The sequence below is a fragment of the Physcomitrium patens genome, chromosome 14 (genome assembly GCF_059467195.1).
Source record: "Physcomitrium patens ecotype Gransden chromosome 14, ASM5946719v1, whole genome shotgun sequence".
Taxonomy (NCBI): Eukaryota; Viridiplantae; Streptophyta; class Bryopsida; order Funariales; family Funariaceae; genus Physcomitrium; species Physcomitrium patens.
The window spans coordinates 4393357-4407802 of record NC_143423.1 but is presented as its reverse complement, the minus strand read 5'-3'; the positions used below and the strand labels follow the sequence as shown (position 1 = coordinate 4407802).

General features: G+C 40.3%; 1 protein-coding gene across 5 annotated transcripts; it reads left to right on the top strand.

Moving 5' to 3' along the window:
• The first annotated feature begins 658 nt into the window (after positions 1-658).
• Positions 659-13387, top strand: LOC112291375 (ABC transporter D family member 1). Of its 5 annotated transcripts, none has more exons than XM_090255654.1 (28): positions 659-800; positions 2050-2240; positions 2741-2814; positions 2938-3217; positions 3683-3907; positions 4076-4273; positions 4509-4696; positions 4873-5139; positions 5333-5471; positions 5723-5801; positions 6061-6299; positions 6566-6870; positions 7056-7182; positions 7377-7538; positions 7730-7829; positions 8074-8182; positions 8582-8672; positions 9034-9161; positions 9330-9479; positions 9741-9813; positions 10018-10198; positions 10587-10745; positions 11256-11432; positions 11596-11853; positions 12035-12225; positions 12407-12459; positions 12692-12770; positions 12928-13387. In XM_090255654.1, the coding sequence occupies exons 3-28, from the start codon at positions 2759-2761 to the stop codon at positions 13018-13020; spliced, it is 4107 nt and encodes a 1368-aa protein (XP_090111780.1). In that variant the 5' UTR covers positions 659-800; positions 2050-2240; positions 2741-2758; the 3' UTR covers positions 13021-13387. The 5 variants fall into 5 exon arrangements, with proteins under 5 accessions (XP_090111780.1, XP_090111781.1, XP_024394443.1 ...); XM_090255655.1 differs by having other exon boundaries at positions 745-885; XM_024538675.3 differs by having other exon boundaries at positions 751-924.
• The last annotated feature ends 1059 nt before the right edge of the window (positions 13388-14446 follow it).

Here is a 14446-nt window from a genome sequence, read left to right as displayed (position 1 = left end):
TTATTTTTAAGCCCATGTGATTAAAAAAAAAAAAAATGGATTATCATCAGTCAAATGAAAAAGGTCCTCATAAACCTCGGATTGCTATGTTGCTAGTGTGGCACACAAAGCAATCCATTCCCTCCCTTTGTAAGTATGATAGAAGCCCATATTAACCCATGCCGAAGATATGATTGAGATTTATGAATCATACCACAAAGACACACACAAGAGCCTACAGCCATGGGGCTTCATTCAACCCGTGGCCGTGACTAGAAAGGAAAAATAACGACGCCAGCGTGGCGGCTACCGAAGGGTTCAAGGAATCCCAGGACTCAATCGAAGTCCTTAAAAGGGGACCAGCCAATCAGAGAGAGAGAGCCCGCTTAGGAGTGGATGACTGTGGGAAAAAGGGACGAAGAAGAAGAAGCAGACAAAGAGAGGGGAAGAAGAAGAAGCAGACAAAGAGAGGGGAAGAAGAAGAAGAAGAAGGAGGGGAAATTGTTGTAATTTCTTCTTCACCTACCCGACGTCATGCCACGCTGGGCGGCATTCTGACACCGGACTGCTAACGTACGTTACTGCGCAAGGCTTTGCTGAGCGTCAAGGCAGGAGCAGCAGCCAGGAGAAAAGGCAAGGAAGCAGAGCCGTGAGTCTACGAAAGCAGGGTTGATTTGGTGGATCTGGTGCTGGTGGATCGCTCGGTGGTTGCAGGTTTGGCTCCACCTTGTATTGAATGAAGCCTTCGATCAGTGACGCATGTAGCGCTTCTGTTCAATAGCGATTCAGGCCTTCACGCTTTGCGTGTGTCGCATGTAAAGGTATTAGACTGGTACTACTGAGACATCTTGGGAAGAAATAAATCTCAGTGTTGGTGAAGGAAGGGAAGAAGTCATCTATCGCGAGGTTAACTTCGAAGATCACGACTTTGTTGTGAACGCAGTGGTAGGTTTGTGCGAGGAATTGCAGTGGTATTGTTTAGTTGCGGTTTGGCGATTAGCTGATGCGGTTTTGAAATTTGCGAAGGGGAGGGAGGGGGGACAGGGCCGGGCGGTGCGGGGGTGGGGCGGGCGAAGAAGGTTTATAGGTAGGGTGGCGTGACAAGACAGAACGTAGATAGGGCTTTCACGAGGCTTTTGTGACGGGAGGCTTTCTTCATGAAGCGTTTTGACCTGAGCTTGAGCTCGTTGATGGTTTTTGTTGCTTGGGGTTTGGTGCTAGGTTAACTGAGAAAGAGGAGCAACAGATGTAGTTTAGAATAGAAAGATGAATAGAAATAAATGTAGTGTCGTGGATTTTAAGTTTTTCTTTCGTGCGGAGATCATTTGTTTGTGTTATTTAGATGATTGTGTCTCGGAATTGTGTGGCAGCTGTAATGTGTTTCCTGGTTTGAGGTTTCGTTCTTGTTTTGCGACGCTGCGGGCTATTTTTGTTTAGACTTGGATGTAATTTTGATGCGTTGGGTTTCAATGTAGGTAGGGCGTGGTTACTTTCTGGACGCTCCTTAGTGCATTTGAGCTTTCTCTCTTTTCTTTGTTGAATAATTCTTTGGACAAGTGTGAAGCTATGTAGGGGTTTAAGAGCGATTTTGTTACGTGTTTTTTCATCCCCCCTTCTTTTCATATAATTATAAACATAAATACAATTTGTCCCTGAGCTTCCTATCATGAGACTTGACTTCAATTTTGTCAGGGTTGCCCTTAGTGTCATGGCTTCTCTGTTCCCAGACCGCGTCATTGCAGGGTATACTTAGTTTCCTGTGCAGTGCCTCCATTGTAGATTTGAAAAACATCACAGCTTCCTTGGTTTTAACTGTTGAGTTTTCTATAGTAGCATGTCTGATTTTTGGGGCCACAATCATAGCTTCTTTATTCTCTGACATGCTGGACAATTGTGACGCCTTCGTCTTGTACGCATAGAAGATGGCGAGTTTGTACGTCCATCACTCTGATGATGATATTCTATCAGTTATTACAGTGTAATCTCAACACTGCTCGATGTTGTTTTGGTTGTCATTCGCGTCGCATATAATATCTGAGTTGCTTACCTTCAATTCCTCTTTGTTTTCAGTGCTGCAGGGGTGTTATATGTGGTGTTCCTGTGATTTAATCTACGGATGAAGCAAACGAGATGGTGTATACTTGTCTCTTCTGCCGTCCACAAAACTTGAGGAGCCTGTCAATTGCATAACCTCTTTTTATCGAGGTCGCGGAAGTGGCGCGGGAATCCGATTAATGCTTCGCGCTTCGTGTCTTCACTAGGTCTCTCTCCTAACTCCCTACAGCTGCAATCTCTCCACAATCACTTTCAAAGTCAAATAGTTGTTTCCAATGGATGTCAAAATTGCATCCTTCCGAGCATAGAGTTCCTCATTCAATTTTTCTCGTGATAAAATTGTGTCACCAACTTCACATGTGGCAATTATTAATGGTTTGTTCATGGTCAGCATGGCAGTTTTTATATTAGCTTCCTAAGTTGGCATCAGAGAGGAACAGGAAAGTGAGAGATTTCTCCACCATGTAACTGATTGTCTTAGCTAAGCTTGGCAATTATTAAGTCAGGTTCTCACAAACTACTTGTTCAAGATTATGTAGAAGTATGTGTTGATTGGTTAAACCTGCACGGATGGGTCGCCATCCTTAAGGGATGTATGAGGTACTTAAATTAAAAGGATTACTGTTATGAACCAGACTCGAATGTGAATTCCATAGACGATACCTGAGCTTCTGAATTGCCGATGGCTTGTCTCGGATGGGTGCAGGTAGGTGTAGCCTCAATTATGGCGACACCTCAGCTTTCCCGTGTTCTGCAACGGCCATCTCCATTTCCAAGGAAGTAAGTTTATCACCATCTTTGACCGCAATCATAGCAGAGTCTCTCTCTCAGGGAGTGATGCATTGAAATGATACCTTGAATGCGAGGCATGGCTGATTCGTGTAGGGATTATCTTTACCCCAGGAAAGCTTTGGTGGTGGCTGCCGCTGTGTTGGCGGCGGGAGGTGGTCTAGCATATTTTCGAACTGGGCAACGTAGACCTCATCGTGATTCCTCTCCAGCATTGAATGGAAACGGAACAAATAAAAGTTCTGGAGTTATTGCAAGTGCAGCTAAGGATCAAAGCCAAATGAATAAGCGAAAACAGGGAGGAATAAAGAATGTCAAGTTTTTGGCTGGAATATTACTGAACCACATTGGCAAAGGGGGATTGAATGAATTTTTAGCCTTGGCGACCATCTCAGTAAGTTCCAGCATTTCCACAAGCGTGTATCGTAGGACGTTGTTTACTGTGACTAATAAGAGCATTGGAGTAGTACACATTGTCCTTACGCCAATCTTGTTCTGGAGAGAATTTTAAATTCAGCGAGTAAAATGTACCGTACTTTTCTGTGGAAAGGCTCTCCACTCTGAGCCACTGCCATGCCATCGTTGAGTCAAACATCTCCTCAAATTTGTAAATCACTCCTTGACTTAACCTCTAACTAACATATCTGACATTACTATCTTTTTCCCTAGGACTATTTTAGAGACGGAAAAGTTCGTGTGATTCACCTTGCTCCTCCAGTACCTCTAAAGAATCTTAATTGAATGATTCAACTTCAGAAAGTGCTAGTGTTTGCATGTGATGCGTGTCACACGAATCAAAGTGTATTACTTGATTGACATGTGTGGAAATTATTTCTTACTGGAATTGAATTGGGCGCAGGTTCTCAGAACAGCTTTAAGCAACAGGTTAGCGAAAGTACAGGGATGGCTATTTCGTGCTGCATTTTTGACAAGAGCTCCTCTTTTTATGAAACTCATTACGGAGAACCTGATTCTCTGCTTTCTTCAGTCTGCGTTTTTGTCCACCACAAAATTTCTCACCGGTGCTTTGAGTTTGCGTTTTCGCAAGATTCTTACCAATCGCATTCATTCAGACTACTTTCAGGTATATCTGACATGTTGAGGTGGGATCCGTTAAATAAAGTAGTTCGTAAGGGGTTAGTATCTCAAACAACATGGTAACAATTGCATAGTCGAAGCTGTCACATTTTTGTCAAATTTACTGTGTATCATTTAAGAACGTATTGACTCCGTGTTTTTTGTTCGGTGGCAGAACATGACTTATTACAAGATGTCACATGTTGACCATCGTATCACCAGTGTGGAACAGCGAATTGCTAGTGATGTTCCCAGATTTTCTACGGAAATGAGTGAGCTTGTGCAAGAAAATTTGTCGGCTATTTTTGATGGTCTTTTATACACATGGCGGCTTTGCTCATATGCAAGCCCCAAGTATGCGTTTGGTGTCCTGGTAACCTTTCAAATGTTTTGACTTCGTTCACATATTCTTATTTTTGCGTCCTCCTACTATCACTGTCTTTTGAGTCTATGTTAAGAAGATTTGTTCTTTGAGACATTTTTTGTGTTCATACGTCATGTTACGTGGTATATCATTTAAAGTCCTCGCGTGTTTCTCATATGACTTATTTTTCTTGTTGAAAGAGAGTTTCTAGTTCTGAACTCAGATCTATGCTGCCTTTTTTCAGGGTTATGTAATAGGAGCTGGAGTTACCATCCAGGCGTTGTCTCCTCCATTTGGAAGGCTCATGTCGACAGAACAACAATTAGAGGGCGAGTACCGCCAACTACATTCGCGGTTGCGGACCCATTCTGAGAGCATTGCGTTTTATGGAGGCCAAGACAGAGAAGCTTCTATCATCACTCAACGGTTCAGGTTGTCCCCTGCCTAGATTGTACTGATTTATGCTGCGCTCACCCTCTTGATATTTATGTGACTACGAGAATCTTTTATCTATGTGTGGACGCTTTGCTGTCAAATCACTGCGTTCATATGAGGAATACTCAAGATGTAAATAATTCAGTGAATTGACACGTCTGTGTGCATGGCAGGACCTTGGTTAGGCACTTGAGTAAAGTTCTACACACGCAGTGGTGGTTTGGCATGATTCAGGACTTCGTTCTCAAATATTTGGGTTCTACATTTGGTCTTGTCTTAATCATTGAGCCCTTCTTCTCAGGGAGCTTAAGACCCGATGGATCTACTCTTGGTCGAGCTCAAATGCTGAGTCTGATGCGTTATCATACAAGTGTTATAATATCTCTTTTTCAAGCCATGGGAACTTTGGCCTCCAATACCCGCAAGCTTGGTCGTCTTAGGTCTGATTTCACGAGCTTTTCCTTTTGTATTGATTTTAGCAAGGTTCTCAGAAGTAATTCCTGATTATTGAATCATTGGAAGAGCCTGCCTGTGAGTGGCTAGGATCTTAGGTTCAATAATGTGATATGGTATGAAGTGTTGGGAAAGAAGTTTAGGTCATAACCATTTGGTTCTATGTTTTTCTTACTGCAGTGGCTATGCTGATCGTATATATGAGCTCATGTCGGTTTCAAGGGAACTTCGCATTGCAGGTGGTAGTGAAACCATTCAGAACAAAGATTCTGGCAGTTACTTTATTGAGGCCCCTTACATTGAGTTTGAGGGGGTGAAGGTAGGTGCTGGGATGTCGATCTTCACTCTGTATTATTGCGACGTCTGTGGCAGTGGTCTCCAATAATCACCTGGCCTTGCTGTAGCCTGTAGTTATCCGCTTATCGAAATACGCCTAGTAGACTCTCTCGAGAGTTTCAGGCATAAGCTGAGCGGACTCAGGTGCTTGATTAGTGAAGGGCTGACCATTGGGTTCTTTTTGGGGATCTTGTAAAGCAAATATTTGGAGTCTGACTGCAGTCGCGTGTGCAGGTGGTCACTCCAACAGGGAATACACTTGTTGAGAAGCTCACTTTGAAAGTCGAGCCAGGCTCCAATCTGCTCATAACTGGTATGATCTCACTCGTTGTTTTAGAGGCATCACTCTACGAATTTTCTGGTATTTTCTGGTGTGCTGTGCACACACAGTTCTACAGTCTGCTTACATACCCTCAACCTTTTGTTGAGGCATAAGTAGTTGATAGTAGTTGGCAATTTGTAGTGGACTTTTCTTAGGTAGTCGTTAAGTGTATCCGCTCCCGATGGTATCAATTTCCAATGATTTTTCGCGTTTAGATTTCATGTTTACAGCTGTCATGGCTGTGTTACAGGTCCAAATGGAAGTGGAAAAAGCAGTCTGTTCCGAGTTCTAGGTGGGCTGTGGCCCTTAGTGGAGGGGCGCATTGCAAAACCAGGCATGGGTTCTGCATTAAGTCATGAGATCTTCTACGTGCCACAACGTCCGTATACATCAGTAGGGACATTGCGTGATCAGCTCATTTACCCCCTGACTTCAGCAGAAGAAACTCAACCCCTTACAGCTGAGGGTATGCGTGAGTTGTTGAGGAATGTGAGTAGCTTTCTTTTCCTTTTTCTTTTTCTTTTGGCTAGAATTTGTGATGTCACTAATTACAAGGAAATCCCATTGGTCAAAGATGGACATCGAGTATCGTTCAACATTCTAAACACCATCGATGTGAATTTGTTCTTTTATATTTTTTATTTTTTTGGGGGGGTCCCCTTTCTAATACAATGTTGGTATTTGTTTAGTCATGATTATTTTACTTAGAAAAGGTAGATTGGAGTACTCATTCGATGTTTTTTGTGACGAACTAGGTCGACTTGGAATATTTGCTTGATCGATATCCGCAATCCCAAGAGGTCATTTGGGGCGATGAGCTTTCTCTTGGTGAGCAACAGCGCCTGGGAATGGCTCGTCTGTTTTACCATCGGCCTTTGTTTGCAATCTTAGATGAATGTACCAGTGCTGTTACTACGGACATGGAAGAAAGGTTCTGTGCCCAAGTACGGGCTATGGGAACGTCTTGTGTGACCATCTCTCATCGGCCTGCTCTGGTAGCCTTCCACGATACTGTTCTGTCACTTGACGGAGAGGGAGGTTGGACCGTTCATTACAAATTGTAAGTCATTTTTTTCTTGAATCGTCTTTAACGATCAGAGTATTTGACGAGCAAAGAGGACAATTCGCATCCTAAGTGCTGCAGAAGTAGTCAAACCATGCAGTGAAACTTGTGCGAACAACTGTATGGCAAAGCATGGCACTCTGCAGGTCTAAGCTATGGTCTAATTGGTTTGTTGTACACAGAAATTCAGTCACTCAACCGCCTGTAGGGCTTCGCGATGAAGACAACATGCAGAATGGTGAATTGCATTCAGACCGCCAAAGTGATGCCTTAACTGTTCAGAAACAATTTTTCACAAATATTGGGCAGGTATATATGCACGTTGTATCAACCTGAAATTAGCAGCAGATAACATTTGACATTCATGATGCGGAATTCATGACCATGAAAATTGATAAAGCTCTCTGCATCAAATAATGTATGAAGGATGAGCAATGGGCTGTTGGTGTATGTGGTTGATTTTCAAACTGAAGTTGGAACTTGTGGCCTCTCTTTTCTCTTAGGATGGACCAGGTCAAGATTCAACTGCTGGCGACTCTTATGTTGGTGCTGTTCTAGCAACTTCCCCACCTCGTGATCCTTTTGAAGTAGTTCCTGCTATATCTGGGCTGCAGATTCAGCCGCGCAACACGCCTTCTCGGATTTCTTCTCTCTTCAAGATCTTGGTTTGCTCCTCAAACAAGTTTTATGATCCATTATTTGTTTGTTTGCTTGTTTTTAACTTGCCGGAATTTTTTTTTCTATACACTTCACCAGTTTGTATATATACTACGCAGTTCTGTACTACTCCACATATTATTCTTTCAGTATAAGTTTTTATGCTAGTCAACATTTATTTGCATGGTGGTTTTGACAGGTGCCTACGTTATCTGATAAACAAGGCGGCCAGTTGTTAGCAGTTGCCCTCCTTGTGCTTGGCCGGACATGGATTTCTGACCGAATTGCTGATCTGAACGGTGCCTCTCTTGTGCCCTGGCGTTTGTATTCAAGCCTCTTCTGCTTAGAGATATCTTTTCCGTTTTGTGTTTCGTACATTGTGAGTAAATTAAATGATTCTTCAGGTGCAGTTATTACTGATTCTTTGTTTCCAATTTAAAACCTAGTGAGCATGTGTTGCCTTCTTAGTCAGCATGTTTTTATTTTCGAGTTGGGAACCTGCGTTTAGATCTGATGGTGCGTCTCCGAATGGTTTTGTTACAGGGACGAGTGTGAAACATGTCTTGCAACAAGATAAAGCTGCTTTCGTTCGCCTTGTGGGAGTTAGCATACTGCAGAGTGCTGTATCCGCATTTCTTGCTCCATCCCTTAGGTTTCCATCTTTCTTTTTGTGCTGACCATTCCGATCTTTTATTCTATTTATTAAAGTCATTCTAAAATGTTGAGTTGGGGTTTCTCTTATGGGACATTACCACAACTGCTCAATTTTTGAGTAGTCGTCTGAATGCTGTCTCCAAGTTCAGAGAGACTCTCTCTTAGATAGTCTGGACTTTGTCCTAGACTTCCTTCACGTATCATATGGTCTTGCATGAGCACAGGCTTCAGTCAATGCAACATCTCTCTCGGTTGCTCACTTTGCTTGTGTCACAATCTAGTGCTTAAGATTCAAGAAGAATAAATTATTCTATCTCCCTCATGGTCTGTTTTCTTTTCTGTGAAGTATTCATGCAAAATTTGTCTGTTTTCTAACATATATTTTTGATGTCCTCAGGCATATGACGGCAACGTTGGCTTTAGGCTGGAGGCTTCGTTTGACTACACATCTCTCTAATCTCTATTTCAAGAATTATGGATTTTACAAGGTGACCAACTTTACACAATATTTGTTTCCTGTTTCAATTCCGAGTGTTGTCTTGCTCATTGGAGGCTTAGTTTCACAAGAAATTGGTGCAAGCTAGGTTACTTATATAACCGTAGACTGATCAATGTCAGCTGGTTGCCTCTGAGATTGCAGCAAAGTAACTGGGTTAGAATGGGATGCAGTCGACCTCTAAGCTTTGAAAAAACTTATTTGAAATACTGCGTTACCATATAACTTATTCTATGACTCAATATTTCACCACGATCATTTGTGTAGCGCATTAAATAGTGAGGCCTTGGTCTGCACGAGATGCCTCAGTATTTGTCTAATTTTTGATCGCTTCAAACTTTGAGTTGCTGTAGGCTATGCATCTAGCAAAAAGTGGAACTAATGATGCCGACCAGCGAATTACACAAGATATAGAGAAGTTGAGTGGTGATTTGTCAGGATTGGTGACGGGGATGATCAAACCTTTTGTTGATATTCTGTGGTGGGTTTCAAGAAAATAATCCTTTTTTTACAATTTTCTTTTTTTAGCAGAACTTATTGTTTCATTACAAATAGGAATTAAATCACAAGTCATGAATAGAAACACTAGGGTTGATTATTCCTTCTACTTTTGAGCAGTGGAAAGTTAATTTTTATGGAATTGGTGCAGGTTCACATACAGAATGAAAGTGTTGACCGGTATCAGGGGAGTTGGATTTTTATATGCTTACATGTTTTTAGGACTTGGGTTCCTGCGTGCTATTACACCAGACTTTGGTGCTTTGACAAGTAAAGAACAGCAGCTGGACGGCTCCTTCCGGTCAGTTCCTTCCTTCACGATAATAATAGAAATTGTTGGACAGAACTGGAGTGAGTGGTTATATAATGAAATGCTTCTTAAGTTGAGATATTTCGATTTCGAAGTGAACTTTATGAAAGTAAGCACTCAGATAAAGTACTGGTAGATGGAAAGGGCAACTTGAATAATAAACCGCAGTTCTCTTACACTCATTTGACTTAGAATATATCAAGATATAAATGACCAGGTTGATCATGACCTTGAATTGTTCCTCTCTTGCAGATATATACACTCCAGGCTAAGAACTCATGCAGAGTCTATAGCTTTCTTTGGGGGTGGTTCTCGTGAACAAGCTGTAAGTTCTGAGAATCATTGAGACTGGGTGTCCTCTACTAATAAGTTCAAATCTTATCGTACGCTCGTGAAATGAAACCTCATGACTGCATTACCCTTAAGAACGATTGCTGGTTTTACGTGAATTTGTTTCGTGTTGCAACATGCACTATGTAGATTGGAGCATGCGTATTTACATTGCTATTTATATTTTTACTTTTTCTAGGTAACGGCTGGGCGTTTTAAGGCCTTGCTTTCACACTCTCAAGATCTGCTCCGAAAGAGATGGATATTCGGTATTGCAGATGATTTCATCACGAAACAGTTGCCGCACAATGTCACGTGGGGATTAAGCTTGATGTATGCTCTGGAGCACAAAGGAAATCGTGCACTTACCTCTGTTCAAGGTAAGCAACACGTATAAAGCGCGTGTGATCATTCCGTTGCATATTTTAGATATTGAAGAAGTTGCTTGAATATTTCATGTTTCTTGTTATTGAGACACGAATTTTCCATGAAAAATCAAAAACATTCACTTCCCTGTCTATCCAGGATATCAAATCAATTGTACCTAGTGCTCTGTTGTCTGAGTAGCATTTGCATTACAATATTTGGTATATGCAAATAATGCCAGTCATAAGATTGGAAGTATACTTTGGGTTTGAGTCGCATCTGAAAGTTGTAATATTGGTGGTTTTTTATGTCAGTTTCTTACGTCGATAGATTCAGACATGTGTACGTTGTACATCAAAAGGGATTCATTCTGCAACCTAATACAACTCTGATGTTGTGCAGGTGAGCTCGCACATGACCTGCGATTCCTGGCATCTGTGGTCTCACAGAGTTTTCTCGCGTTTGGAGATATACTGGAACTGTATCGCAAGTTTTTGGAACTCTCTGGAGGCATTACTCGGGTTTCTGAGTTGAACGAATTGCTCATTGCTGCTCAAAATGGTGAGAATTTGACGCAAACTAAGAGTATCTGTGCTTTTTAACAACAATATGGTTGTCTTTGGTCCATGATATCCAAGAGGGAACTGTCGCATCTTCCTTGTGTTGAACTTGGTGGTTAATGATGCGTTTGTGAGTTTATAATCTCCAATTCACCTAGTGTGTGTTGTTGAGAATTTCTCGTGGATTTTAAAATCAAATGAGAAACTCAAATGTCATGCTTTGAAGTGTTTTATACGTCTGTTCATTTGCAGTTTTTCCAGCATTGTCCTGAAGTGATGAAGCTTATGAAAAGCTATAGTCTGGTCAATCTATTCTCTTTTATTGAACATGTCATCTGTATGGTTGAGGCTGTCGTATTCATACCGCAAATTTATGTAGATTCTTATAACGCAAGTTGTGTTACTGTGTTTTTGTTCTATGAGGATCTTAATTGATAGTTACGATACCACTCAACCTTCGATTAAGTAATACTACTGACTTTTCATCTGTTGTGCAATTACTATTGAGCAGGTACGGGCGCTGCTCAGTCAAAACCAAATTCTCTATTATTGACTGGAGAAGGACAATCATCGGAGGTTAATCAAGATATTGTATTCGAGGATGTGGATATTGTGACACCAGGACAAAAAATATTGGCTCGCAAATTGTCCATGAGGGTTCCTGCTGGCAAGAGCTTGCTTGTAACAGGTGAATGCAACTGGCCTGTTAAAAGATATCGTTAATTAGTGGATTCACTATGAAATCACATTCGTCTCTGGGCTGTTGCGTAAATAAAGATGCAGTGTCGTGTTGCATCCTGCGTTTTGTTATATTGATGTGTCTTTGTTCTTTGTTTTTCCTTGAATGGCAGGTCCCAATGGCAGTGGTAAATCGTCCCTTTTCCGGGTCTTGGGAGGTTTGTGGCCAGCAGCGAGTGGGCATATTGCCAAGCCTGGTCAGCTTGTTTTAGGAAGTGACATTGGCTCTCAAGCGAGTACTGGGTTCAGTCGAGACATCTTCTACGTCCCTCAACGTCCTTACACTGCACTTGGAACCCTTCGAGACCAAATTATTTACCCATTGACATTAGGAGATGCAAAATTGAAAGCCCAATTTGAATATCAGCAAGGTGAGTAGAGCGCGGTCAAAGAAGTACTTCGTGAGATTTTAGTTCTTTATATGGTCTACAATCTATTTACTTAATCGTTATATGTTTGCTTTGATAGTCTACCAAAGCTTAATTCCAGACAATCAGTTACTGACTGTCAATTCGGCAATCCTCGCGGACTTTTGTATGACACATTATGCAGTAGGTTCAAAAATTGGTAACGTACTCGCGACGGGTTCATCAGATCACTCTTTAGAGATACTTGACAGTCGATTACGAACAATCTTGGAGGATGTGAGGTTGGTTTACCTGCTGGACCGGGAAGGGGGATGGGATGCTACTGCCAATTGGGAGGACATGCTCTCGCTTGGAGAGCAGCAAAGGCTTGGAATGGTAAGTTCATGAACCGGAAATTGCGAGGTTTTGTGAGGATCGAAAACAGATCACGAGACTTCGAACTTTAAGACGTCTTTTTTGAAGATTTTTGAAGATTTACGTCTAAGGTTGATTTACAGTCATTCACTGATCATCTACCTTCAGCAAGGGTTCTTACTAATTAGTTGGCTGTCAACAGGCACGACTATTCTTCCATCATCCCAAGTTTGGAATTCTTGACGAGTGCACCAAGTAAATTCCATCATCCATTTTTCTATTTAATCACCACAAAATTACTTTTTGCATGGAAAAACATTATTGAATTCTGCGTATGTTTTCTCATGCGGTTCAGCAAACTTGCTTGGGAAGTTCGTGTGTCCGTGTATTTCCATTTTACCTCCAGAAATAAGTGTTCTCCAAGGGTCTGGTAATTGAATCAAGCCTAGAAATGTTCCTTAATGTGGCCTTTTCATGTTATGTGCAGTGCCACTAGCGTGGATGTGGAGGAAGGCTTGTATAAGAAAGCTCAGGCTCTAGGCATATCGGTTGTCACTATTTCTCAGGTTGTGCATTGGGATGGGTTACCAAATCATCTGCTTCACCTTCTTTCAAGATCGGCATCATGCGTTATATTGTTAAATAGTCGTATAATTCCGCTTCTGCTCTCATGCATTCAGTGCTTACTTTTCTGATCGCTCTCACTTGTCTTTGTTGTTGTAGCGACCTGCTTTGATTCCCTATCATGACATGGAGCTGCGACTGATCGATGGAGAAGGTGCATGGGAGCTCCGTTCAATAAAATACTCGAAGTAACACTAATGCTCCTCTTCATCGCCTTATTTCTTGGGAGTAAATGCACAACTATCATTCAGTTGAGTTCATCATAATGTTAGCCTTTTGCTGGTTTGGTACTCGTAGTATTGTCATAAACTACCGTTTCATGATGCTTTTGATACTACCGGTATTTCATCTCACATTCCTAGGTGATGGAAAAAGGTTATTTTAATTGGACTAATTGACATTGTTAGAATCTATTGAAGTCATAAATTACATTTTTTTGTAGTCTTACTACAGGTGTAAAACTAGATTGGAGTGGCACATAGTCTGCCCATTGCTTAGGTTTTCTTTGGAAATGAACGAGACGATCTACACCGTAGTGCTCACCCAACTATTCCTTGTTTGTCTACTCTTTTTCTTTTCCACAGTTATAGTCACTCCAAACTTGTGATGTAGCAACTTACTGTATAATTGAATGGTAAATTATCAACTGACTTCATTTAAGAAAAATGATAATCCACCATTCAATTGCTACCTGTTTTAGAGTGAGTATGAAATCTAAGATTTAAAAAGACATTGAAAGAAATAATCATGTCTCTGATTTATATTGTGTATTTGTATCATGTATCTATGGTGATGTTATGATCAAGTAGGATTTTCATTTTATATAGCAACATCAAAATAAATTACATCATGTGAGTGATAGTGCTATTAAAATTTTGTATTACAATGATAAATTAATTTTGAAAATCAAATCCAATATTAGTGAAATTTATTATACAAACAACTTTAAGTAGAATGGTCTAAAATAATAGCTATGTCCTATCTAAAACCTTAGCAATGTTTTAGAGAATTTGTAGGATAGGAGAAAGCTTTCAATTTATACATTGGATACAATAACTATATTGTCACTTAATGTACAAATATGTATTTGTAAATAGAGTTTATTTCCTCTCTCTTTCAATTTTTAAATATTGTATTTCATACCATAATAATCTCATAGTATAAAACTAAGTAAATTTAATACACATCATATTGTAAAATTATAAGAGATCAATACATTTATATATAAAACTTGCTAAAATTCATAGACTAGAGCTGGTTTTATGTAAATAAATAAATAATTAATTAATTGATCATCAATTGACTGCCAGACATATTGAGTATTGGTGCTAGAATAGCCTTAGGAATAAAATAATTATCCAAAAAACACATTCACATAACAAAGTGCTTTTGATTTAAATTTGTTATTTGATTGGTTAATTTGTAAAAAAAAAATCATGTGACCCATTTTAAACAAATAACAAAAAAATATATACATTAATTAAGCTTAAATTGGTTTTTATCTTCAAATTAAAAAAACAAAGTGAAAATAGAATTTTAGGAGAGAAATAAAATACAATAAAATAAAGTATCACAAACAATGTTATTTACAAAAACAAGTTGCAATTCAAATTGAGTT

What these genes read in the sequence shown, in the direction of transcription:
- LOC112291375 (XM_090255654.1), top strand. Translation starts at nt 2,759, where the DNA reads ATGGCGACACCTCAGCTTTCCCGTGTTCTGCAACGGCCATCTCCATTT. An exon ending in TGCGTGAGTTGTTGAGGAAT is followed by an intron (nt 6,300 to 6,565) that starts GTGAGTAGCTTT and finishes GTGACGAACTAG; the next exon opens with GTCGACTTGGAATATTTGCT. An exon ending in CCAATTTGAATATCAGCAAG is followed by an intron (nt 11,854 to 12,034) that starts GTGAGTAGAGCG and finishes CACATTATGCAG; the next exon opens with TAGGTTCAAAAATTGGTAAC.